We start from the raw sequence: 25,592 nt of genomic DNA, 5'->3' as shown, positions 1-25,592 counted from the left end.
TAACTCTGTTTTGTTTGTAAACGTGGCATTGCTGGGTGATGCTAGTGTACAATACGAGAGGAGTGCGTGTCAAAAATACAAATATAATTTCCTTTCCTTTATATTAAAGCACAAACATACTCCTGCAAGATGACACGAGCCAGCTCGAATTCTCGAACATGCACAAAATTGTGCAGGGACGACTCACGACGAGCATGAAGGGAGTTGCATCCAAGTACTCCCTCCGTTTCAAATTACTCGTCGCTGAAATGGATGTATCTAGAACTAAAATACATCTAGGTACATCCATACGTGCGACAAGTAATTCGGAACGGAAGGAGTACCCTGGATACGACGCCCATTTATGATCACGGCTGGATCACCCCCTCCGCGTGAGACCAGATCCTCACCGTCCACTCCCGCGGATCCAACGCTCAAAACCCACCTCCCCGCCCGAAACACCAGAGCGCCGAAAATGAAAATTTTGCCAGGCTCGCCCGCGCCTTCCCTCCTCTGGTTAAAGGGACCCCCGAACCCCTCTCTTCCTCCTCCACTCCGATCCATCCCCAGATCTCCCAGTCCAAGAAATCCTCCCCTCACCACCACCAAGGAAGAATCCCTAGCCCAGCCCCGATGGCCCGCACGAAGCAGACGGCGAGGAAGTCCACCGGCGGCAAGGCCCCGCGGAAGCAGCTGGCGACCAAGGCGGCGCGCAAGTCGGCCCCGGCCACCGGCGGCGTCAAGAAGCCGCACCGCTTCCGCCCGGGCACCGTGGCGCTCCGGGAGATCCGCAAGTACCAGAAGAGCACGGAGCTGCTCATCCGCAAGCTGCCCTTCCAGCGCCTCGTGCGGGAGATCGCGCAGGACTTCAAGACCGACCTCCGCTTCCAGAGCTCCGCCGTCTCCGCGCTGCAGGAGGCGGCCGAGGCGTACCTCGTGGGGCTCTTCGAGGACACCAACCTCTGCGCCATCCACGCCAAGCGCGTCACCATCATGCCCAAGGACATCCAGCTCGCAAGACGCATAAGGGGAGAGAGGGCCTAAGATGGTGTCTGCCTCATCTCATCTGCAGGCGTAGAGATTAGCACGTGTTCGTGCTATGTTGGCTGTGTCATGTTCCAACTGAATGTAGTATCTGATGTTACCATCTTGTTGTCATCAGCAATCTGAATGAAAGTTGTCTCTCAGATCTCTCCATTTTCTGCTTTTGTTGTTTGTAGAACCTCACAAATCAACGAATGGTTGCTTCATCCACGGCGTTTCTTCAATATTTTCTTGGAATTTATTTAAGCCAAAAGTACCAACCGAAAATTCAGTCTGTTCCATCTGATGTCATGCTTCGGTTGCTTCTCTGTCATGCTAATGTCACAATCGGTGTACTTCGAAGATTAGTGGACTGAAATTTTTGTTTGACAAGTACAGCAACTGAAGTTTCCTTTTGAAACCGAAGCAACTGAAGTTTCTGAAATTTCTTGCAGTACCATCTACTGAATGTCTTGGTGTTATTCTGGACCGTCTGCATTTGCTGTATTTCGTTACCAGTGTTCATTCTTCATTGGTGGCTTTGTCAGTAACTGTTCTGGCTGGGCAGCTTCTTTCAGTTAATATGATGGCTTGTTGCGTTTCTACTGATACTACGTATCTTTCTGCTTGCAGACTTTATACAATAGGAGTAGTAATTTATATGCTTATGTAGTTATGTCACGAATATCCAATCTTTCGAAGACTCTATTTTCCTCTCCTGAAAAAGTAAAAGCAAGACCATTGCATATTCTTCCTGACTATTAAACTGTAGTTGTAGTGTAATTCGCATACTTTCATCAATTGTTAAGCCAGTCTTTGATTATAATCCTCAAGCCAGCAGAAGTAAGTCTTTACATTTCATTATTTTCCAGATACGTCTGAACAACTGCAAGATAAATGACAGTGAGATACAACTGGATAGATTTCTCACTGAAAATGTTTCCAAAATTGCCCGGGTTCCAGCTTCAGTGAATGTCTTGGCCGTGTCAATTTTCAGCACCATGTTTGCTGTACATGGTGCCAATGAATCTGATGAACCTGAATGACGTTCATATACTTCAGTTCAATTCAATGTATAATTGTGAAGCTGCTGACTCGGGCTCCTCGACTTAAGACGGCGTCTTCTTACTGACGATGTTGCTCCAAAACATTTCAGGTTGCTGTATGATCACGCCGTTCAGTATGCACCTGCTCACTTAATTCAGGCACGCGTGGCCTCTTCTTTGGCTGTCATGACTCTGGTATTCAAGAACTACAATTACGTGTGCTGTGTGTTTGGCCGGCAATCTTTGGGAGACTGATCTCTCCTTGTTTCGACAGTTAATGCAAGATCATGACCTGAAAAAACGAGGACAAGGGGGGGGGGGGGGGGGGGAGTTCCCTCCCTTGAGTGGAAACAGGGCACACTCGCCATTGCGCTGGGAGGCTCTCCCTTGCAAGTGACCTGCCTTTTGAAATGACATAATGAAGTGATAACTCCATAGACCATAGCATGGAAACAGTTCAGAATAACGAACACTGGTGATGAAATAGAAACTGATGTTGTGCTAGGAGTTTGTTGATAGGAGTTCTTCATGGGCGATACACAAGCAAAATATGGAGGGGTGAAACCTTATTGGTGGATGATTCGGTTGCCAGACTATATCTGAAGTTTGAGGTTGAATTATCTTGTACCAAAATTTTTACAGGTTAACTGCCGCACTGTAAGAACAAAGCTAGAAATGAACGCCCTCACCTGCCTAATTTTTACAAAATTGTCGACTACAAAAATATTTCTATTGTGTTTTGAGAAAATCAATCTATTACCAGTTTGTCCATTGTGTTTTTGCTTATATCATCATGTGTCGACTGTGTATGCCATTTTTTCTGTCAAGATATCAGTTAAGATTTCACCTCATGGTTAAAATGCAATGTTACATTTTTTTGGTGTTGGTTTGTTTGTTTGTTTCTGTGTGCAGAAGCTAATATACCATATTGACTCTGTATGCCCTGTTAAGTACCTCTATTACGGCTTATCTAATGTACTAGTTGAACCATGATCTTTACGCTATGTTTGGATGTAGACATTCAAGACCTTGGTATTGCATTGGCTCCAATGCATAATATCCCAAGGCATTGGTATTGTGCTGCAATGCCACACTTTGTGTTTGGATGTTCTTGTATTGGGCACTTGGAATTCAAGGGAAGGAGCAATGCCAAATCTTATTTGGATGCGCATAGTGTAGAATTGGACATTGTGAAATGTATGAACAATATAATAATTGCTTGTACAAGTTTGGTAATGAAATCTGATCATCATGCCATATACTTGAGATTATGTATTATAATACAATAAAATCGCATGGAAATAATTTAAAAATTGGTACAGACAACATCAATTGTCCAAAATACATGAAAAATAGGCTGAAAAGTGTAGATAGGCAACAGGAGCATATAATCATGCATTGGACAATATCAACTATTCAAAAGCGTGAAAAATAGGCTGAAAACTGTACATTACAGTAGTATATTAGAATTAGGCTCAAAACTGTAGGTAGCAGCAGCATATTATGATAGCCTTGCCAACACCATTACATATTATAACATGTCTCACACCATCTGGAACACATAACAAGTCCTGTGCATCAACCATGCAACTTTAGGACAAGTTCAAAAGTCTCACACAAACTAGGAGAACTAAAAGTAGTAGTACACATACATATTATCCATCAAGAGCCATTCTACTATTCCAACATCAACAACCATTCCTTCCTGAAGTTCATGGGAAGCTCAAGAAGCGCTTGGTACAAGCGTTCGCTAAGGATCAACTTACCATAAGATCGCAATATGTCACCACGAGCCAAATCAGGGATCATCTCAAGTGTCGCGAGGATTTCAGCAGGAGGTGTAACTTGGGGCAGAGGTAAAGGCTCAAGTGACTTCAAAGCATCATTAAATGAGCCTTTCATATCCCCAAGTAGGCACAGGATGGCATCACCAGTCCGCTGTTTTTTGTGTGGCACTTCAGGAGAGGCTTCATTGGGTTCCATAGTTGGTTCTACAACAGTTTCAGCACCTGTGACAGCACCTTCACCATTTGCATGATCTTTTGAGTATATGGTGGTGATAGCATCCCAATTCTTAATGACCTTGTTCTTGTAAAATCCTACTTTCTTGTTAGCCTGCACACACACACACACACACACAAAGATAGAATTGTCAAAGAAAGGTATATCTTACATATGTGCAATACAATCAAATGTGGAACGCATAAATTTCTTACCGCGACATATTTAATCCACACATCTTCACTATCAATCGACAACTTGTTATTGATCCAATCCCACCCAAATCCACTTTGACCAGCCCTCTCACGCAACATGGTGCATAAGTCATGGAAGTTTCTTTTAGTTAAACGTAGCTGATCATAGCATGTTACTTCTGCCCCATCATACAATCCTTTTAGCAAATACTTCCGATGAATGTTTTTTTCCTCATCGTCACTAAAGCTTCCTAAATCCCTTGGTGCCCTCTGCGTACTAAGATATGCTATCCCAAGAAGAAACGATTCAAAGTGCAGTTTGGTCAAAACTATTCGCCTCCTCTTTCTTCTTTTGTTCTCCTCGTTTATGTAAGCAACCAAGTCCAAGTCAGACATGGTGCAGCTACATTACATTTCAGAAATTAGACATGCATGCCTCATTCAATTACACATGGTGCAGCAAGCATTCTAAAATTATGTATCATTCCATCGCACAAAAATTATGCATCATTCTATCACAGAAATTAATAAACCCTGACTTGGCACACCACATCTGAACCATTTGAGGATAGCAAGCAAACATCACATATGAAAGGATAGCAGGCAAACATCACATATGACAGGATAGCACAAATTATGGCAAGGCAAATTTATTTGCTTATTCTACCAGCAAACAATCATCACATATGACAGGATAACACAAATTATAGATGAACAAACCTTGAATCTGCCTCAGCTAAACAACCTGCAAATTTATGAGAGACAATTTGTTAGCATCTGAATACGTATCGAAGTTCAGTGCTTGCACTGATGTATTTACAATATGGCAATATTCACATCTGGTCGAGATATGGTGGGGATGTCATCAGATCTGAAACATTTGATGAGGCAGAGGGATATATGGGAGAGACGGTGGCTACAGAGGAGGTGACAAGCGACCAGGTAGGGGCTAAATCGGGTGGGGAGAAGGCAGGGGATATCAGTGAGAGATGCATCGGGTGAGAGGGACGGGTTCACAGAGGCATGGAGGAAGAGGTCTGGCCGGATGGGGCGGAGGCGGAGAGGAAGGAGACCGGCGGATGGCCGGAGATGCAGGCCGACCGGGGAGATGGGGGCGGGCCGCATGGGCGATGGGGGCGGGTGCCGGGGGTGCTGCGGGGGAGATGTGGAGAGGGGGGACGCCAGTGCTGGCCGGAGAAGGAGAGGAGGGGGAGGGGCGAGGCCGGGGCTCACCTGCGCCGCCGCGTGCCGCCGCTTCTCCACCTCGTCCCGCGCGAGCCCTTTTCGCTTCTGGGGCGGTCGAAGGGATATGGGGGTGGAGCGCTCGGGCAAAATCAGCCCAAAACCGAGCGCCAGAGCAAAGAATTCGGGAAGAGCGCGCGAAGTGTTCCCGGGCTGCTTCCAATATCACGGTCCAATGTCTACGACCACCCAAACGCTGGCATTCGGGGGTGGCTAATGCCAATACACAATTCCACCCCTCAATCTCCACATCCAAACACAGCGTTATTGTTTTTATAGGGAGATATCTAACCATGGTATCGATGGCATTGTTTTATTCTTCTTCCAGAAATTGTGTTATCAGTTAACATTAGATTAACGTGAGAACTGAAAATCAATTGTGCTGAACTATTTGGAGAGTGTTGACCACTCTCAATGATATTGGTTTTTAGGAAATGGAGTGGATGCCAACTTGGATGAGAACAGCAAGGAAATATTTACGTCAGGTGGATACAGATGGGCTGATTGTATATCCACAGTTGGAAGACTGAACTGTTTCTGCTATTAATCTGTTATTTGTTTCACTGAACATCATGGTTCTGTTATGTCGTGTAATAAGGCTAAACTATGGGCTTGAGTTTGCACTGATAGTGCCTCTTACTGAGCCCAACCCCTGAATTTTCGTTCTTATTTGTTATGACTTGTATCAAACTAAGTAAGTTTGCTAAATATTCATGAAAAGATTAGGACAATTGTGATGTTGCTTTTGTCGTGAATAAATAAACAAATGTACTTAGAGTTTCACATGACAGGTTGAGTTGGAGGTGGAAGAAAACCTCCTTTTTATAGTCCATCCCACTTGTGACCGTTGCATGCCGACAGACCCCGTGCACACGGGTTGTAGTGATTTACCCTCTAGACACCCCATGTGCATGAGACAAGTTGGCCTCATCCACAGAGGCCAAATCACTACCCCGTGTGCACGGGGGCCTGAGACCCCATGGGCGCTGGGTGTCCAGAGAGTGAAGCGCTACCCTGTGTGCATGGGGGTCATGTCTAGAGGCTAGGGCACTAGCCCATGCGCACAGGTGTCCAGAGACTTTCGACCTCACCCCATGGGCACAATGAGATGATAATCAGATGAATTTGAGGATTTTCTTTTTGGTGGTACGTGTAGGGTGGCTGCCGTTTATGTTTTGAAGTGTTCCTACACCGTCATTCAACTACCTCGGCCCCTCTTGATAGTGCGGTTGCCTTACGAGTTACGACTCAAATAAACCGAAAAAAGGCTTCAAGTCATCCAAAATCCCATGCCTTTGACCTTTTTGAATTGGGGGAGGGGGTCAACCATCTCCTAATTCTCCGAGGAACCAATGACCTGAGACAAACCTTAACAACCATCATTAGTTCCACTAACCACATTTTCATCACACCAAAACACCATTTAGAGATAAATGCACTTTCACATTTGTTCTATTTTCACTTCACTATCTAGAACCTCCATGCCTTCCACCCCCTTTTCCTCCTCCTTTACATAGTAAATGTAATCATCCACTCCATAGTCCCCAGTTTCAATTAGTGCTATCATATAAGTAAATTTATGTCTGTTAGGGAAATTGTTCTTTCCAATTTGTATTTGCCTTGGAAATGGAACCTTATCCCCATACTTCATCATACAAACTAAAAACAAAATGCGGTAAAATAAACTAATTAGTTGCTAGTTAACACTTATTCCTTAATTATTAACAGTAAAGTAGTAAGTAAAACAAATAAACTAGCAACACACATATAATATCATGTCTAGCAAATACATTGACTAATAGGAGTATATGAACTTATTTAACCCTAACTGTAACAACTTCAATGCCAAAATTATAAAGAATTTAATAGAAAAAACTATTAATACTAAATCAAACACATAAATAGATACATCGATAAACAAATACTATGAAAATAAATACCTAATGGAAACATAATTATCCCATATCAATATGAACAAATACAACAACGATTTTATCTTTTCTAAAATCTAATTCCCAATATTTAAGCACTAAACCTTCATCCCCAATTTTGAAACACTAAGACTCAACCACAATCCCCAATTCAAGTACATGTTCCAATTGCACTTAAACCATCTGTATAGAGAACATCAAACCATTTCCTTGATTTACTTGGAACCCAAAATCCCAAATTTTCCCGCAACCCTAAAATCTAGAACAGAGAAGGACAAACGAGGAAGGAGAGAGGAGGAGGACTTACTCGACACTGTCGAGTGGGGAAGCCCAGTTGTGGCCGTTGGCAAACTAGCCGCAATGGCGTGATCCAGACCCGTTGCCACGCATATACTGGCAAAGGCTCGGGCGGCTATGTGCAGAAGCTTCCGCTCCCGAGCCGGTTGTCTACCTCAGAGTAATCACCCTCGCCGCCGGTCCCTCCACTGCCTACCGACTCGCCGCCGAGCATGGGCTTTGCTGCCGCCATCGCCGACAAAGGGATAGAGACACACGGGAGAGAGGAGAGAGTGAGTGGGAGCGGGAGAGAAAGTGCAAGTGTGGAGAAGATATGGTCCGACCGGTTCAACAGGCTAACGGCCGTTAACCACCTATCATCTCCTCTTTGCTACGTGGCCATGACTTGTGGGCCACGGCTATCAGAAAATGGTTCAAATTTAACCAAACCAGTCATCGGTGTTTTCTGCAATTTTTTGGTTTTTATGCTATTTATTCGGTTTCTCACACTGTGCTCAGATTCGAGCAAATTTTGAACAACCCCTCCATCAACAATCAAGTGACGCGTTATTACAAACTAGAACGTGTAGATATTGATTATTACTAGATTTTTTTACTGCAAAGCTCGAGATCTGGCACTCAAAAGAGCACCACAAAACCAGTGTCGCCCAAAAATAGGCGTAGCCCAATAATAGACTTAATCGCTTTTTTTTAAGCAGTGGTACTTGCTTCCATGTCCTGGACCATATCTTTCCCAATAAGAAACCCTGTAATTTGTCTTCCACTGCTTTATAGCCGGCTTGTACAGGAAGCGCGTAGGAGCTCCGCCATCACGTATCAGCGATACGGAATAAGCCCATAAACAATGCTCCGTAGACGGGGTTCGCATTAACAATTTTAGTCAAATCTCTCTCTCTCTCTCTCTCTCTCTCTACACACTGTTCGCAGCGCGCGTGTGTGCCCCCCACCACTCTCTCTCTCTCCCCCCGCTTTGAAAAAACTGCAAACCTCTCGCTCTCGCGGGAGCACGGCCGGCCGTCCCTCCGTAACCAGAGGCAGAGTGCACAGGCTTTCCCTCTCTAAAAATAGAACCCAGGCGAGGGCGACGAGGGCACGGCCTTCTCATCAATTGATCATCGGTCGAGGTATCGATTCCTGGCTCCCGCCGTCCATCAGCTTTGCTTCGGTTTTTCTTTTCTTCGTTCCAGCTAGAATCGATTTCGTCTTTGGCGTGGTCCGTTGAAATCTTCTCCGATTTCCTTGGGTGTTTTTCTTGCGATTCCCCTTTCAGGGCCGTTTGTTTCTTCTTTCTTGGCAGGGAAGAAGCTGTTCTATTTGGCTGAATCAGATTAGGGAAGAAGAAGAAGAAGAAGATGGATCAATACGAGGTGCTGGAACAGATTGGGAAGGGCTCCTTTGGCTCTGCGCTCCTGGTCAGGCACAAGGTTGAGAAGAAGAGGTTGGTGCAATTCTACCCTCGCTTGTTCATCCTCTTATGCTCTTCACAATCCCTGGGGCATCTCTCAAGCATGGCTTGTTTCAGGTATGTCTTGAAGAAGATCCGGCTCGCCCGCCAGACCGTCAGGTGCCGTCGATCCGCGCACCAGGAGGTCTCGCTCTTTCTTCCCTTTTGGGTGTCATGTCACATGTCAGCATTCAATTTAGATGGTTTGTTTGACCATTGGATGAAATTCACCATTTTGTTCGTTCATACAGATGGAGCTCATCGCAAAAGTAAGGAGCCCTTACATTGTGGAGTACAAAGATTCTTGGGTGGAGAAGGTGAGCACGGTCCTCCCCTCTTCTCTTATCTGCACATATTGGCGGGTCCTAAGAGCAATCTTTGCTCTTGCTCTCTCCTTGCATGTTTCAATGTTCCTACTGAAAATTCTCTTTCAAGAAAAAATTTGTTTCAACCGAAGGATTCATGTGATCGACGTCGCCTGAAATGAGTGTCTTTGTTGTTGTCGTCAGGGGTGCTATGTGTGCATCGTGATCGGTTACTGCGAGGGAGGGGACATGTATGTGTGCAACTTGTGAAGCAAGCTCTGAACTGAATTTGGAACCCGTGACAAAATTGTGGATATTTGTTTTCCCTGTGCAGGTTAGAGGCCATTAAAAAGGCCAACGGTAGCCATTTCTCGGAGGAGGTGCTCAACTACTCTGTAATATGTGTTGTTCAGTACGTAGCTGCAAATTCCGCTTACTGAATTTTTCCCCGTTGCCGTGTCCATTTCTCTGGATGCAGAAACTCTGTGTGTGGCTTGTGCAGCTCCTGATGGCGCTTGATTACCTGCATGCCAGTCATATCCTTCATCGAGATGTGAAGGTTGCTATATTCGTAGCCTTTATCTGATACTCGCATTTCATTTCAGTTAAGCCTAGCCGGTTACTCACCATGCATTGTACTTTTTCAGTGTTCAAATATATTTCTTACAAAGGACCAAAATATACGGCTCGGTAAGTATGCTCTGATAAAAAACAGTTAGGGACAAATACTTGAAATAACTGACGGCGATATGTTCTGTTCCTAACATATATCTTGTCTGAAACAGGTGATTTTGGGCTGGCTAAAGTATTGACTTCTGATGATTTAGCTTCATCGGTAAGTTGTTCTTGCTCAACCCGTACGTAGGTAGGTGTTTCTCTTTCTAGTATAAGTTGCTTATGATTCGATATACCGTGTCTCTTCTGAAGGTTGTAGGAACTCCCAGTTACATGTGCCCTGAACTTCTTGCTGACATTCCATATGGCTCCAAGTCCGACATATGGTCGCTAGGCAAGTACTCCTATCTGATATTCAGTTGCATGTCTTAACTCCGAATGTTGCATTCTTCTCTTGGCTAAACATCTGCAATCTTCAGGATGCTGCATCTATGAGATGACTGCGCTGAAGCATGCATTCAAAGCATTTGTAAGTTGACATGTTCTTTAAGTTACAATTCCTTCTTCCCCGCAAAAAGAAAAGTTACAGTTCCTTCTCGTAAGTTGTGACATATGATGTTTCACCAAAATTTGCATTTCAGAAGATATTTTTCTTTCCTAACAGGATATGCAGACACTGATAAACAAGATTAACAAGTCTGTTGTCGCTCCTCTACCGACTATATATTCGGGTGCATTGTAAGCACTTGCAACGCATTAACCTGTACGAAGTTCTTGAGCTATTCATGACATCTGAAAAGTTTATAACATGTTTATTTTCTGCCATGCAGTAGGGGACTCATCAAAAGCATGCTGCGCAGAAATCCAGATCACAGACGAAGTGTACGAGTCATTTTTCTAGAGAATATTTATTTTATTTTAATGAATATATACTCTTGTTTCTGCACTTATTTGCACATCCCATTGCCTCATACTGATTCTGATTTTCAGGCTGTGGATCTGCTAAACCACCCGCATCTTCAGCCCTATGTGTTGGAAATCCAATCGAAATCAAGTCCGGCTCGCAATATGTTCCCAGCTATACTTCCTAACAGACATGAGAAAAACAAGACAACATGTTCTGATGATGAAGACAATTGCAAACCCCAATATATTAAGAGTCAGTCATTTAAAGTACAGAGGATTGTGGAACTTGACAATGCCACTGCTAACCATGGCCCTCCTCAGTCTACCAGAACAGCAAAAGATTGTTCAGAACCACTTCATCAACAGATGAGTCAGTTACCAGTCCAGGTCACCAAGGAAGTTGTCAAAGAAGCGATGCATGATAAACATTCAAAAGAAAAAGGATCACCGGCACGTACTCCACGAAGGGCGTCCTCGACTCCTAGGAGACGGCTAGAACCTGCAAAAACATTTCATGCTAGAACAGCTCACAAAGAGGAGGTATGTAGTATCTGGCCATACAATAGGATAAAAGTAGGGGCAGAAAACCCCGAGTATACACACACAAACACCCTTAGTTAACATCCAGCTATTATTCATATTTCATTGCATGCTTTGTTAACATCACCAATCACATAATCAACATAGTACTAATTCTTCATCAGAAATATTTCAACAACCTTCAATCCCACAAATTAAAGTGTCATTTTATCGCCCCTTGCCGGAAATCCTACATCTCATCCGGATATTACTTTTAGCTGCCTTCGTAAGCCCATGTTTGAAGAATTCCTTTTCCTTGTAAGTGCACGTGTGAAACCTTATGTGTAGTACATCTGTGACGCATGGTGTGTACTTTGATCAAATATTATGCATTAACCTTTTCTTGTTTTCACACCAGCAGCCTCCCCAATCAAGGTCTTCAGAAGACCAGACAGAAGACCAGACAAGACAAGCTACACGGCGAGCATCACTTTCCCCACACATGTTCAAAGCTCCTGAGAAGAAGCGACTTGTCGACATTCTCACCAGATTGAAGTCTCCTGATGTTTCAGTTAACACACCTCGAATCGACAGAATCGCTGAATTCCCACTGGCATCGTCTGAAGATCCATTGTATCCCATCATGAATCTCTTGCCACCATCTATCACTGACAAATCAATCACCAAGGACAAATGCACTTTCCAAGTGCTCCGGGGGGACAGCGAAAGCTACACCAACACTCGTGATCTGAACCTGCTCAGTATCGACAATAATCAAGTCGGAAGTTCATCCGATTTGAGGCTGAAGAGATTCGACACAACGTCCTACCGGCAGCGAGCTGAGGCTCTAGAGGGCTTGCTTGAGTTCAGTGCCCAGTTGCTCCAACAAGAGAGATTTCAGGAGCTGGGGATCTTGCTAAAGCCTTTTGGGCCTGGGAAGGCGTCTCCAAGAGAGACAGCCATATGGTTGTCAAAGAGCTTCAAAGAAACGGGATTATAAGGAGAGGCCTCAAAAGGAAAAAATAAACCCACAATAATTTTGCATCTTTATTAGCTTCAGTCTGTACCGTTCCACTGTGTAAACACCCCACCCACCTCCCTTGTGGATCAGTACTCCAATTTTCTGACCTGAAACTGTCTTGTGAATACAACTCCAAAACCATGTTGACATTTTGAGAAAAGAACAGTTCTTGGATGTACTTCAATACTATAAGTTATCTGAAGATTTTGCTGATATCTGAATAAAGTTGTAATTCGGCTGTTCTTGTTCTTGTATTTCTACATTGATAAGACTTTCAGTGTTGGCCCTTCCTGGCTTGAAAGATCACATGGATATGCAGCCGACACTTCTTCTCCAAAATAATAAGGGAAAAAAAGACCTTTTAACAGGTACATCTATAAGCCGCACATTATATTTTGCTATTTTTGCTTGCTTGAGTTTGTAGCATGTTAGGTAATGAATAAGCTTGTGGTGAGCTGTATTCTGAATTATCTGATATACATGCAGGCTCCCAAGTTTATTCAAAGTGCTGTTCTGATTGGTGCCCAAGAAGATTAATATGTCATTGAGTTGTCATGATCACAAGGGCTCCAATCAATTGAAGTGGTGTTTTATCCGCAATCTGATTCTCTTTCAAGCCAAAAATAAACTGTGAGAGCCAACGAAACATAGAAAAACTATATTTATAGAACAACATAATTTCCCCATTTTACACGGATAGCTTATTCACTGAAAAAACGTAAATTCAACACATCAACAACAGCTGACCCAAAACACTCACTTTGTTTTGACACTGACGCCGTCCGATCCAGCAATGATCACTGAAGTTGCCATGTTCAAGAACAACCCGTGCTCAACAACTCCTTCCAAAGCAGCAATCTCTTTGCCCGCGCCCAGCGCGTCCTTTATCGGCGTCTTGAAGTATAAATCGACAATGTAGTTCGAGTTGTCGGTAACATAGGGCTTGCCATCCTCATTCAGTCTCAGCTTCGCCTCGCAACCTTCTTCGTTGAACAGATCCTGCAGCCTTACTTGGTTGTGCTTCCAGCAGAACTGCACGACCTCCACTGGCATGGCAAGGCCGCTCCCTCCTAGGCCGGTGACTAGTTTCGTCTCGTCAACGACGACGACAAACTTTCCTGATGCGGCCTCGACCATCTTCTCCCGGAGCAGGGCTCCACCCCGGCCTTTGACAAGGTTAAGATCTGGGTCGACCTGCTTGGTAAAAAAATTGAAACATGGTTAATCATAGATGGTTCTTGGGGAAAATTAAGTGGACAATCTGAACCTCGCTAAGAGCCGTCAGAAGTAGAATGGTACAGTACAGACAGAGAGTCAATGGCGAGGCAAGAGGGAGGAGAGGACCTCGTCGGCGCCGTCGATGGCGAGGTCGATGACGGGGTGGTCGTCGAGGGTGGAGAGGGGGATCCCCAGCGACGTGGCCTGCTCGAAGGTGCGCTTGGAGGTGGGCACGCCGACGATGCCGGAGAGCTTCCCGCTGGCGAGGAGCGCGCCGATCTCGGCGACGGCGAAGGCGGCCGTGGACCCCGTCCCGAGCCCCAGGACCATGCCGCTCTGCACCTGCTCCACCGCGCGCACCGCCGCGAGCCTCTTCAGGTCGTCCTGCGTCAGCGCCGTCGCCGCCCGCGCGGCGTCCGCGCGCACCGCGAGGCGCGCCGGCCGGCGCGGGGCGGCGCGTCGCGTGGCGGCCGCGTGGAGGCGGACGGCGGTGGCGGTGGCGGTCGCGGCGGCGGCCATGCCGGGTGGGAGGGTGGCGACGGGTGGTGGGAGTTCTTGGAGCTCGGTGGGGATGGATGGGGAGCTGGTGGAGAAGGAGAGGGCGGAGGAGATGTGCGGGGGGTTGGTGCCTGGTGATCAACGACGGGTTGAGGGTTGGTGGTGAATTGGAGGGTCAGCGCCGCCCGAACGTCAGCTTCGAACGAATCCTGCGCGACGCGACGACAGCCGTCGGATTTATTTATTTTTGCACGAATCTTGGCGCACGATGACCGATGACTCGGCTTTTTGCAATTGTTCGCTGGTTTTCTATTCCACGCAAACTGGATTTATAGCTGTGGTCTCCCCTCCTTCGAGTCTCCCGAGATCCAATATTTTGCCGGGTTCTGCTTCCATTCAATGTCGACGGAGACAACAAATTGTTGTCGGTGAGTCATGGCAGACGGGCGTCGCAGCTGGAGGTAGTGGGAGGAAAGGAGCATGTTCTGTGGGTGGCGCATCTACCTGGCCTCTCCTCGTGCGACGTGGCGCGCTGCCGCCGGTGGGCCGGGGGTAGCGATGGGCACTGGAGTTGTGCGGGCTCGAATCGGGGGGCAAGGCCGCTATGTTGTCCTTGGCGAGGGGGTGGGAAGCCGATATCGATGCGGCTATGTACCTTGGTTCACGGTGTCATGAAATTCGTGAACCGAGATTGCTATGCGTGTTTCATTGTTGATTTTGGAAATGGCAGACTCAATATGTTTGACCACCAGAAGTTTGATAGGTGGTTGAAGAGGGGAAGCGTCGGCGATCCCCTCCACTTTCAGGCTCTACAAGGAGGTGCATGTCCCCGGCTTTCATATGTGCATCCTAAATGACGGATGTAAAAGCTAAAATCAGTTCCTGCACACACCGTGTGCACCTTACGTAAATCTTGGAATTTTTGGGCAGTTACCCTGTATGTAGCCATGAACTTCCGAGGCAAATTTCTACAATTTATTGTTTGGCTTCTGAAGTTGCATATGACCACGGATGAAGATGACCAAAAAATCAAAGTTGTTCATTTTGACACGAAGAACTTTCATGTTATAAACTTTTTCATTTGAGTTTTAGTTACATTTTTTGCCATGTCAAAACTTGGTGCCAACAGAGGCAAACCCATAACACCATTTTTTTCCTTGGCTACGATATATGTATTCTTGTTTGGACCATATAATAACCAAATTGTTTGCCTTATTTTCTTGTTTTTTTATTGCCTGGAAAATAATTGAGATGCTTTATTTCTTAAGAGGTACTCCCTCCGGTCCTTTTTAGTTTGCATATAAGATTTGTCTAAAGTCAAGCCTTGTTTTTTTTCGAAAAGGGGGATTCCCCGGCCTCTGCATCAGAACGATGCATACGGCCATCTTATTAAAACAAATAAATATGTTCCAACAAGGTCTTAAAGTCTCCAAAAGAAAATAAAAAATAGCTCACACAGAGCCAAAAGGGCTAGAAGACAAACTAGCCAAATAAAGGACGCCACAACCGGCTGGCAAAAGAGAGATAGGTAAACTAATTGCCTATCCTATTACATGATCGCCATCCAAACCGGTTGAAGATATCCCGAGCTACCATCTCCCAGCGGATAGATCCAGTAACCAAACGCACCCTGCCTCCGTCGGAGTGAGTAGTGACCACGAACGGATCAACGCCGTGGCTCTGAAAATAACCTACAAAAAATGAATGCGTGTTGTCCTGTTAAAAACCAAATCATTTCTGCAATTCCAGAGCGCCCACAATATGGCGCAGACTCCGACGCGAATATGCCTCGCTAACTCGGGCTCTATCCCGTTAAGCCACGTTCCAAATAACGTGTTGACAGAACTCGGTGGAGTAATATTGAAAACAATATGGACCGTTCGCCATAAAACTTTGGCTAGCGGGCAATCAAGAAACAGGTGTTTGTGTTGGAAATATGCCCATGAGGCAATAATAAAATGATTATTATTATATTTCCTTGTTCATGATAATTGTCTATTGTTCATGCTATAATTGTGTTATCCGGAAATCGTAATACATGTGTGAACACAAAGACCATAACATGTCCCTAGTAAGCCTCTAGTTGACTAGCTCGTTGATCGATAGATGGTTACGGTTTCCTGACCCAATCATAAGCATAACACTAGATCGTGTAGTTCGTTTGCTAAAGCTTTTCTAATGTCAAGTATCATTTCCTTAGACCATGAGATCGTGCAACTCCCGGATACCGTAGGAATGCTTTGGGTGTACGAAACGTCACAACGTAACTGGGTGGCTATAAAGGTGCACTACAGGTATCTCCGAAAGTGTCTGTTGGGTTGGCTCGGATCGAGATTGGGATTTGTCACTCCGTATGACGGAGAGGTATCTCTGGGCCCACTCGGTATTGCATCATCATAATGAGCTCAATGTGACTAAGTAGTTAGTCACGGGATCATGCATTACGGAACGAGTAAAGTGACTTGCCGGTAACGAGATTGAACGAGATATTGGGGTATCGACGATCGAATCTCGGGCAAGTAAAGTACCGATTGACAAAGGGAATTGTATACGGGATTATTTGAATCCTCGACATCGTGGTCCATCCGATGAGATCATCGAGGAGCATGTGGGACCAACATGGGTATCCAGATCCCGCTGTTGGTTATTGACCGGAGAGTCGTCTCGGTCATGTCTGCGTGTCTCCCGAACCCGTAGGGTCTACACACTTAAGGTTCGGTAACGCTAGGGTTGTAGAGATATTAGTATGCGGTAACCCGAAAGTTGTTCGGAGTCCCAGATGAGATCCCGGACATCACGAGGAGTTCCGGAATGGTCCGGAGGTAAAGATTTGTATATAGGAAGTCCAGTTTCGGCCACCGGGAAAGTTTCGGGGGTCACCGGTATTGTACCGGGACCACCGGAAGGGTCCCGGGGGTCCACCGGGTAGGGCCACCTATCCCGGAGGGGCCCATGGGCTGAAGTGGGAAGGGAACCAGCCCCTGGTGGGCTGGTGCGCCCTCCCATGGGCCTCCCCCTGCGCCTAGGGTTGGAAACCCTGGGGGTGGGGGCGCCCCACCTAACTTGGGGGTCAAGTTTCCCCTTGGCCGCCGCCCCCCCTTGAGATTGGATCTCTAGGGGCCGGCGCCCCCCCAGGGTCCCTATATAAAGAGGGGGGAGGGAGGGCTGCGCACCCAAGCCCCTGGCGCCTCCCTCTCCCCCCGTAACACCTCTCCCTCTCGCTGAGCTTGGCGAAGCCCTGCCGAGATCCCCGCTGCTTCCACCACCACGCCGTCGTGCTGCTGGATCTTCATCAACCTCTCCTCCCCCTTGCTGGATCAAGAAGGAGGAGACGTTTCTCCCAACCGTACGTGTGTTGAATGCGGAGGTGCCGTCCGTTCGGCGCTTGGATCATCGGTGATTTGGATCACGACGAGTATGACTCCATCAACCCCGTTCTCTTGAACGCTTCCGCTCGCGATCTACAAGGGTATGTAGATGTACTCCTCCCCTCTCGTTGCTAGTAAGCTCCATAGATTGATCTTGGTGATGCGTAGAAAATTTTAATTTCTGCTACGATCCCCAACAGTTTGATCGTCTCATCCCGATCACAGAAACTACACCTAGTAGGTCCTGTCGAATTACGCTTTGTCAAGTTGTCCTTGGTTAAAATAACTTGTTTATGGACAAACCACATGAACACTTTGATTTTCAAAGGGACTTTGACAGCCCAAACATGTTTGGAGCTAGGAATCGAGCTTGAATTGATAACATCAACATACATTGATTTAACTGTAAATACTCCAGACCTAGTAAGCTTCCAGCGTAATTCATCGGGTTGTTGAGAAAGCTGAACCTCCATCAGTCTACTTACTAGACGGAGCCAATCTTCCCAACGATTGCCCACTAGCGCCCTTCTGAACTGAATATTAAGGGCGGTAGATTGAAGTACCGTTGCAACAAAAACCTCATGTCGGTGAACAATACGGTACAAAGACGGGTATTGAATGGCTAAGGGTGTCTCTCCGAGCCAAGTATCCTCCCAGAATCGCGTACTAGCACCGTTACCAACAATAAACTATGTTCTATTAAACAGGGATAGTTTGACTTTCATAAGCCCTTTCCAAAAAAGGAGAGTCAGTCGGCCTTACTATCACCTGAGACAAAGTTTTGGTTTGAAGATACTTGCTACAGAGAATTTGCGCCCAAGTGGCATCAGTCCCACTAGATAACTTCCACAGCCACTTGCTGAGAAGACATCTGTTCTTAACTTCAAGATTCTCAGTACCAAGACCCCCTTGGTCTTTCGGTCTACAAATGATATCCCATTTGGCTAAACGGTATTTTCTTTTTAGTTCATCACCCTGCCAAAAGAATCGTGAGCGATAAAAGTCCAGTCGTTTCCTAACTCCAACTGGGACTTCAAAGAACGACAAAAGAAACATAGGCATACTCGTGAGAACCGAATTTATCAGAATTAATCGGCCTCCATATGACATGAGCTTGCCCTTCCAGCAGCTCAGTTTCTTTTCAAATCGGTCTTCGATGCACTTTCATTCTCTGTTTGTCAGCTTACGATGGTGGATTGGTATTCCTAAGTAAGTGAAAGGTAAAGCCCCCAAATCGCACCCAAACAATTGCCTATAAAATACCAAAAATCAAGCCTTGTAAAGTTTGACCAACTTTATAGAAAAAAAATACCAACATTCACAATATGAAATCAATATCAGTAGATGTGTCATGACTTCAATTTTCGTATTGTATAGCTTTAGCATGGTAGATGTTGATATTTTTTTTCATATAAATATGGTCAAACTTTATGAAGTTTGACTTCAGACAATTCTTATATGCAGAGTAAAAAGGACCGAAAGGAGTAGAGCGGCTAGAGCCATATCCAAAACAATGTTAGTTTCACTTTAATTGAGCCAATCCTTGCCTCGATCAAATATATGTTGTTGTTTTTCCTTTGTGGGGAAATGAAAAAGTTCATTTGTTAAGATAACGCATGAAAGGATTGAAATTCAAATGTTAGCCAACTCATGAAAGGCGTGTGCACTCGTCATCAAAAAGGAGAAAACAGGAGAAAAACATGTCCCCGTAGCAAAATAGCAGCTGACAAAGTGCTAGCACAAAATGATTGTAGGATATTATTATTTTTCTTCCCATGTCAGTAAGTTAGCCAGCTTCTATGTTGAGCAACGGGCAATTCTGTAACCATTTGACTGAACTAAAATTCTGCCATTGGCAGAGTTTTATAACACAGATTAGTATGAATGATGAAAATACACTTAAATTCAGAGAACGTTTCTGCATAACCTAAAGTTGTGGCTATCGGGAGGATCACTCCCGGCTCCATTTTAATTGTGAAGATCATGATCAGACACTGAGTATAGCGTTCCGACGCCCGAAAAGTAGTGAAAGTATTACAGAACAGAATCGTGACACATCAAGGCATCAGAGATAGCATCTAGTAGGATCTACTAGTAGACAGCAGCAGATTGCAACTCCTCTTCAGATAGACAGTGGCACATATTTCTCATGAACTTGAGCAAGCGCTTGTGAGTTGCAATATAAGGCAGTATGTTCAAACAAGCACAATCCGTCACCACCAACCTCGAAAGGGGGGGTTGGTCAGGCTACACTGCATAACCAAAAAATAACTGTAATAGTATACCGCGTGGTATGAATTTTGTGAGGCGGAAATTTTGGAGCCCATTCAGCAAAAAATCATAACGAAAATTACTGAAAGAGTCATCAGCGACGTTCTTGCTGAGAAATTTTAGAATGTACAGGAACAAGCCAGGAGGTACAATCATATCGAGAGATGAAGTACAACTTCCATTTCATTCAGATTCATTTCTTGCAAGAACCAACAACTCCAGTACATTCAGATCCATCGCCTTCTACTAACTACACAGACCTATGGAACAGCAGGACACGCACTCAGAAACGAAACCATAGCAGAGGAACAGCAGCATCCAGCAGAGTCGACTCGATGGAGCAGCAGCGGGCGCAGGCCTAGCCGCCGAAACCGTAGAGAGTGCGTCCCTGTCGCTTGAGCGCGTAGACAACGTCCATGGCGGTGACGGTCTTGCGGCGGGCGTGCTCGGTGTAGGTGACGGCGTCGCGGATGACGTTCTCCAGGAAGATCTTGAGCACGCCGCGGGTCTCCTCGTAGATGAGCCCCGAGATGCGCTTCACGCCGCCCCGCCGCGCCAGACGCCGGATGGCCGGCTTGGTGATGCCCTGGATGTTGTCGCGGAGCACCTTACGGTGGCGCTTGGCGCCGCCCTTGCCGAGGCCCTTCCCTCCCTTGCCGCGGCCGGACATGGCTGACGGCTTGGAGCTGACTGAGATGGAAATGGAGGAGGAGCGGTGGTGGCGGCGGCTGGTGGGAGGATTGGGGGGAAGCGAAGGGGGATTTAACAAGGGAGGAGTGTGCAGCCTGCCGTTGGATCAGCACGGGATTGGACGGGCGGGATGGCGATCCGGGAGAGAGATGGCGCGGATCGGTGACGTGGCTCTCAAATTTCGTTCTCCGTTCAGGCGGGCGGCAGCTCAGATTTTGGATTTTACCGGTTCCAAGCGAGCCCTTCGTGCGTTCGTTCGTCCGTCCTCCGTTCGAAACTTGAGTACAGCAACAACGGATGAAATTACATGTAACACGATCATACCTTTTTTTTTTATTATCAAAGAAGGGTTTCCCCCTCCAATTTCCATTCAGGGAAACCAACAGCAAACTACGAATACCAGTTCACTTACAAAGATAGAAGGCCCAAAAGCTACTAGAACTACCTTGCGCAACGCATCATAGCTAGCAAGCGCAAAACCCAACTAGGAAAAATGTCACCCGCAATAAGAACCACAGTCATGCTACAACGACACACAAACTAAGAGCAGGTCTATTACAGATATTAAGATAGAGACATCCAGAGCAAAAGCACAAAGCAAAGTTCTTTGCAAGTCTGCCACTGCTTTGAAGTGGAGGATGCCACCACGCATATCCATCAGTCTTCTAGTCGCGGCACGTTATACCTCCACCCCTGCGCAGACCTGTAAACTTCACTTGCTACTCGTTCGAGCAACTTTGATCCCAGCTCCAGTTCCTTTTTGTTTCGGTCCTTTATCTACAAAATAGACCACGCCATGATCCAATATGTCATCATTTGTATCTATGTCATAGGATCCTTATAGATTTTATGCTAAAAAATGACAACATTACGACTCTTCCAAATTGCCCAAAACATAGCTGATAAACCCACCAGAACTAATTTTCGTTCTACTTTTCTAAAGGTTTTGAGCCACCCTCCAAAGCAGTCATCAACCAAGGTGGGGATGGTTCTAAGACCAAAAGTGCATTTCAACAGACTCCACATTAAAGATGTAGCTGAACAAGTAAAAAATAAATGATCTATTTGCTCTTCCTTACCACAGAACACACAATCTTTAGATCATTTCCATCCTTTTCTACTCAAAGAATCTTTAGTTAAAATGCTTTTTTTGTTCATTAGCCAAAGAGACACTTTAATTTTTGCAGAAACTTTCACTTTCTAAAAAGAACTGTGGATAATTGCAGTTTTCAGCTACTAGTTTCCTATACAAGGTTTTAACAAAGAGTTTTTTTATCAGCGGTGAGAGTCCATTCAACTCTATCTCTACCCCTCCCCATTTCAACTTCTTCACATCTTCTTTTTAAATTGTTCCACGGCTCTAGAGTATCTTCATGTAAGGTTCTCCTAAATCTAAAACCCTGCCACCCTTTACAGATAGCCTCATCCACAGTAATATTATGATCAAACCAGAGGCTGTATAGCCTAGGATAATCATCTTTTAAAGCATGGTCATCTACGCATATATCCTCCCAGAATCTAGTTCCTTTTCCATCTCCCAATTTCTTCCTAGCAAACTTATAAAAGATCTCTTTTACTTTCAACAAGCTCCCCCAGAATTGGGAATCTCCCTGTCTTTTCTTCAATCAGGAACATATTTGTCAAACAACACCTTTTGCCACAAACCCTCATCTTGTTCCATTTTCCAGAACCATTTCACTAGTAGAGCTATATTCATAATTTCCAAATTTAGAATCCCCAATCCCCCACAATCCTTAGGGAGACAACATTCTTTCCACTTAACCAAATGATATTTTTTCGTCTTCACCTTCTTGCCAAACTAGTCTTGCTCTATAGAAGTCAACCTTTTTCCTTACACCTACTGGCAAGGGATAAAAGGATATCATAAATAGGGGCATGTTGGTCAAGCAAGCCTAAACTAGAGAAATTCTTCTAGCTATAGATCCTAGCAGCCTGCCTTTCCAACATCTACATCTAGTCTCAATTTTTTTCAACCACCCCATCCAGTGTTTGTTTCTAACCTTAACATTAGACACAGGTAATCCCAAATATTCCATGGTAAGATCTCCCATTTTACATGTAAAAATTTTCTGATATATTTCTTTTCTATCATTAGCTTTACCAAATAGGAGCAATTCACTTTTATGAAAGCTGATTTTCAGCCCAGACATTTGTTCAAATGCACACAAAATGAATTTTAAGTTTTTTGCACTTCCCACATCATCCTGTAGTAAAAAAATAGTATCATCAGCATATTGCAACATGTTGACTCCTTTATTATCATTTCTCCCAAGCGCACCCCTTACTATATCATTTTCTCATGCCTGTTTTAGAATAATAGCCAAAGCATCAGCAGGTAGGTCAAAGAGTATAGGGGACATTGCGTCACCCTGCCTCGGTGCTTCAAAAGTTTTAAAGTATGGGCCAATTCTATCATTAACTCTAATCCCCACATGCCCCCATCTCATAGTTTTCATAACCCAATCACACCACTTATCTGGGAACCCTTTCATTTGCAACATTTTAATTACAAACGACCATTTAATCTTGTCAGATGCTTTCACAAAGTCAACCTTGAAAATTAAGGCATCTTGTTTTTGTACATGTATAGTATTTAGAGCTTCATGCAAAATCACCACTCTTTCCATTATATATCTCCTTTTTATAAATGTTGTCTAAGTTGCAGATATGATTGGGGAGACACACACACTTTACCTGGTCATGAGTAGTTTAGTAATAATTTTGAAACTGACATTTAAAAGACAAATGGGTCTAAATTTCTGTATTTGTTTAGCATCAATTGTTTTAGGCACCAGTGTGATAATTCCATAATTGTGTCTAGAAATATGTATATCCCCACAAATAAATTTGTCAACTAAATCTTTTAAATCCCACTTCACCAAGTCCCAAAAATCCTGATAGAAGTCAGCAAGGAAGCCATCAGGTCCTGGGCTCTTATTCCTTTTCATTCCAAACACTACTTCTTTAATTTCCATCAAAGAAAAAGGTGCTATGAGTTTCTCTCTCTCATCTTTAGATATTTTCTATAAGTTTTGATCATCCAAAGAGACATTAGTGACTTCAGGATGTCCAAAAAAATCTTTGTAAAATTTAGTAACACTAGTGCAGAATCGCGCTTTAGCGCCGGTTCGTAAGGGCCTTTAGTGCCGGTTTATATATATATATCATCGAACAACCACCATTAATTATTCACACGTACACATGTATATATATACAATTTCTCCTACATGTTGCCTTGGTGCCTTCGGAGCATGATGACAAGTGGTTCATGGGGGCGGTAGCGGGTAATAGTATTCTCCTTTGGGATCTATGACCTGGTCGAGCAAAAATCCCGCTATTTTCCTCTTTGAAGTGTTCGTATGCGCTCTGTTGGTAGGAGCTGGTCCCGCACGTATTTGAACTGTTAAGAAGGAGATCAATATGCATGTGTATTAGTTGTGTGACTAGATCTGGACAATCATGTAAGATTTGTGAATAGTGTTCTGGCAAACGTACCATTGATGTCTATCAGATCTGCTCCTTTTGGACGCCATCATGCGAATGTTCTCGCAAACGTAGTATGCACATACTTCAGTCCCCGGCGCCTGCTTCAGGGCCTTTACGAGAATAGAATTTAATCAGATAATAATTAATCAAGCATGATAATTAATTAATGGTATTGAAACAAGAATTAAAGGGATGATAGCTAGCTAGCTAGTACTACTTAATTACTTACCTTGGGTCGCCACCAATACAGCTTTTTTTCCAGTTGCCTGGAGTCACCTTGATGAACTTTGCCCAAGCCCTGCCCGCCAGCAAAGAAAATGAATAAAGGGGTTATTAAATAGTTGATATCAGGAAATGACGAACTAATTAAATAGGCCGAGATATAGTTAATAATGATTGAAATTACCTGTCGACTATCCCCTTCAAGATGGCGAAGTCACTTTCTTCCTTAAGTAGTGAGTCCAGTACTTCAACTATTCCTTCATCAACTTTAATGACTAACAAGATCCAGTGGTAACTGCATGCACACACGTTTGCATGTCTTAATTAAGCGGGCATGTGCACAACACTAATCAACTACCCTAAACCCTATACACTTAATTATTAACATCTAGCTAGCTAGTAAGCAAAAACAGAATTTGTAGTACAAGACAGTGTGACTTACAGGAAGTTGTAAGGAAGTAGTATATCTTCATTGGTATTGTGGCGCTTGAAGAACTCTAGCATGCTTTCCTCTAAACTTGCTCGACAACTTGGAATTTTCCATGTGTGTTCATTAACGGTATTTGGGTCAATGGATCCAATGCCATAGCGTCCAGATTTTTTCATTTCATACATCTTTATCCTGCATAATACCACAGAAAAGAATATAGTGAGGATAATTACAGGTAATGATTGATCAAAATGATCACTACAACTAGCTTGAGACTTAAATTACAGAAAGAAATCACTTACAGACAATAGCAACTGACGATAGATTTGTTGAGTGCGTCTTGATTGAATAATTGAAACAGTTCTGTATACTCAACAGACAGAGCTTTATCATGGAAGTAATGCTCCTCCTTGACATTCACCATGAGGGACTCTCGATTGGAAATCTTGGTAATGTTCATGTACCATTGATGCAGTTCATACATTCTCGTTGGGAGGTTCTTGACCTGCTCGGGCTCGACCGAAGGTTGACCGCGGACATATTTCCGTTTTATTTCCTCCTCTCTAAGCGGAGACATGGGCACGATCTCGAGGAGTTGTCCAACGCTGATACCGAGCATTTTAGCCTGGCTTATATGCTCCTCGGTTATTACCAGATTGTCCAGCTGGGGAACGGTTTGCCCACAATAATATAGGGCGCGCATACTCTCATGTGTTGTTGGCACAACAAGCGGGGGGATCGATTGCGCCGCCTGTTCTCTCAGCTGGGGAACGGTTTTCCCGCATTTTTTGCCAGCTGCTTGTTGGCTCGAGCTCGAGCTCGCTTCCTTTTGTAGTCGTGCTCGATGTGCCTTCCTGATTTGGCG

General features: G+C 44.7%; 5 protein-coding genes across 7 annotated transcripts; 2 read left to right on the top strand and 3 right to left on the bottom strand.

The window, feature by feature from the left end:
- The first annotated feature begins 519 nt into the window (after positions 1 to 519).
- On the top strand, positions 520 to 1,247 carry LOC123143348 (histone H3.2). Its single transcript, XM_044562237.1, has one exon. It carries the CDS (start codon positions 613 to 615, stop codon positions 1,021 to 1,023), a length of 411 nt encoding a protein of 136 aa, XP_044418172.1. The 5' UTR covers positions 520 to 612; the 3' UTR covers positions 1,024 to 1,247.
- Positions 1,248 to 3,485: 2,238 nt separating this feature from the next.
- On the bottom strand, positions 3,486 to 5,686 carry LOC123140960 (uncharacterized). Its single transcript, XM_044560217.1, has 4 exons — positions 5,477 to 5,686; positions 4,964 to 4,988; positions 4,265 to 4,646; positions 3,486 to 4,163 (listed from the first exon to the last, which is right to left on the bottom strand). The coding sequence occupies exons 3-4, from the start codon at positions 4,637 to 4,639 to the stop codon at positions 3,726 to 3,728; spliced, it is 813 nt and encodes a 270-aa protein (XP_044416152.1). The 5' UTR covers positions 4,640 to 4,646; positions 4,964 to 4,988; positions 5,477 to 5,686; the 3' UTR covers positions 3,486 to 3,725.
- Positions 5,687 to 8,448: 2,762 nt separating this feature from the next.
- LOC123143345 (serine/threonine-protein kinase Nek3) lies at positions 8,449 to 12,911 on the top strand. Of its 2 annotated transcripts, none has more exons than XM_044562233.1 (15): positions 8,449 to 8,837; positions 9,011 to 9,151; positions 9,236 to 9,302; positions 9,409 to 9,474; positions 9,667 to 9,713; positions 9,797 to 9,842; positions 9,941 to 10,021; positions 10,110 to 10,152; positions 10,248 to 10,297; positions 10,390 to 10,471; positions 10,557 to 10,606; positions 10,742 to 10,815; positions 10,908 to 10,959; positions 11,068 to 11,523; positions 11,924 to 12,911. In XM_044562233.1, the coding sequence occupies exons 2-15, from the start codon at positions 9,066 to 9,068 to the stop codon at positions 12,500 to 12,502; spliced, it is 1,779 nt and encodes a 592-aa protein (XP_044418168.1). In that variant the 5' UTR covers positions 8,449 to 8,837; positions 9,011 to 9,065; the 3' UTR covers positions 12,503 to 12,911. The 2 variants fall into 2 exon arrangements, with proteins under 2 accessions (XP_044418168.1, XP_044418167.1); XM_044562232.1 differs by having other exon boundaries at positions 11,921 to 12,911.
- Positions 11,199 to 14,377, bottom strand: LOC123143347 (probable ribose-5-phosphate isomerase 3, chloroplastic). Of its 2 annotated transcripts, none has more exons than XM_044562235.1 (3): positions 13,868 to 14,377; positions 13,284 to 13,717; positions 11,199 to 11,482 (listed from the first exon to the last, which is right to left on the bottom strand). In XM_044562235.1, exons 1-3 carry the CDS (start codon positions 14,258 to 14,260, stop codon positions 11,476 to 11,478), a joined length of 834 nt encoding a protein of 277 aa, XP_044418170.1. In that variant the 5' UTR covers positions 14,261 to 14,377; the 3' UTR covers positions 11,199 to 11,475. The 2 variants fall into 2 exon arrangements, with proteins under 2 accessions (XP_044418170.1, XP_044418169.1); XM_044562234.1 differs by lacking the exon at positions 11,199 to 11,482 and adding an exon at positions 13,099 to 13,132.
- Positions 14,378 to 20,043: 5,666 nt separating this feature from the next.
- Positions 20,044 to 20,623, bottom strand: LOC123143344 (histone H4). The gene has a single exon (XM_044562231.1). The coding sequence runs from the start codon at positions 20,546 to 20,548 to the stop codon at positions 20,237 to 20,239; it is 312 nt and encodes a 103-aa protein (XP_044418166.1). The 5' UTR covers positions 20,549 to 20,623; the 3' UTR covers positions 20,044 to 20,236.
- Positions 20,624 to 25,592: the final 4,969 nt, after the last annotated feature.

The sequence above is a fragment of the Triticum aestivum genome, chromosome 6D (genome assembly GCF_018294505.1).
Source record: "Triticum aestivum cultivar Chinese Spring chromosome 6D, IWGSC CS RefSeq v2.1, whole genome shotgun sequence".
Lineage (NCBI taxonomy): Eukaryota > Viridiplantae > Streptophyta > Magnoliopsida > Poales > Poaceae > Triticum > Triticum aestivum.
This window is presented reverse-complemented; position numbering and strand designations above follow the sequence as displayed.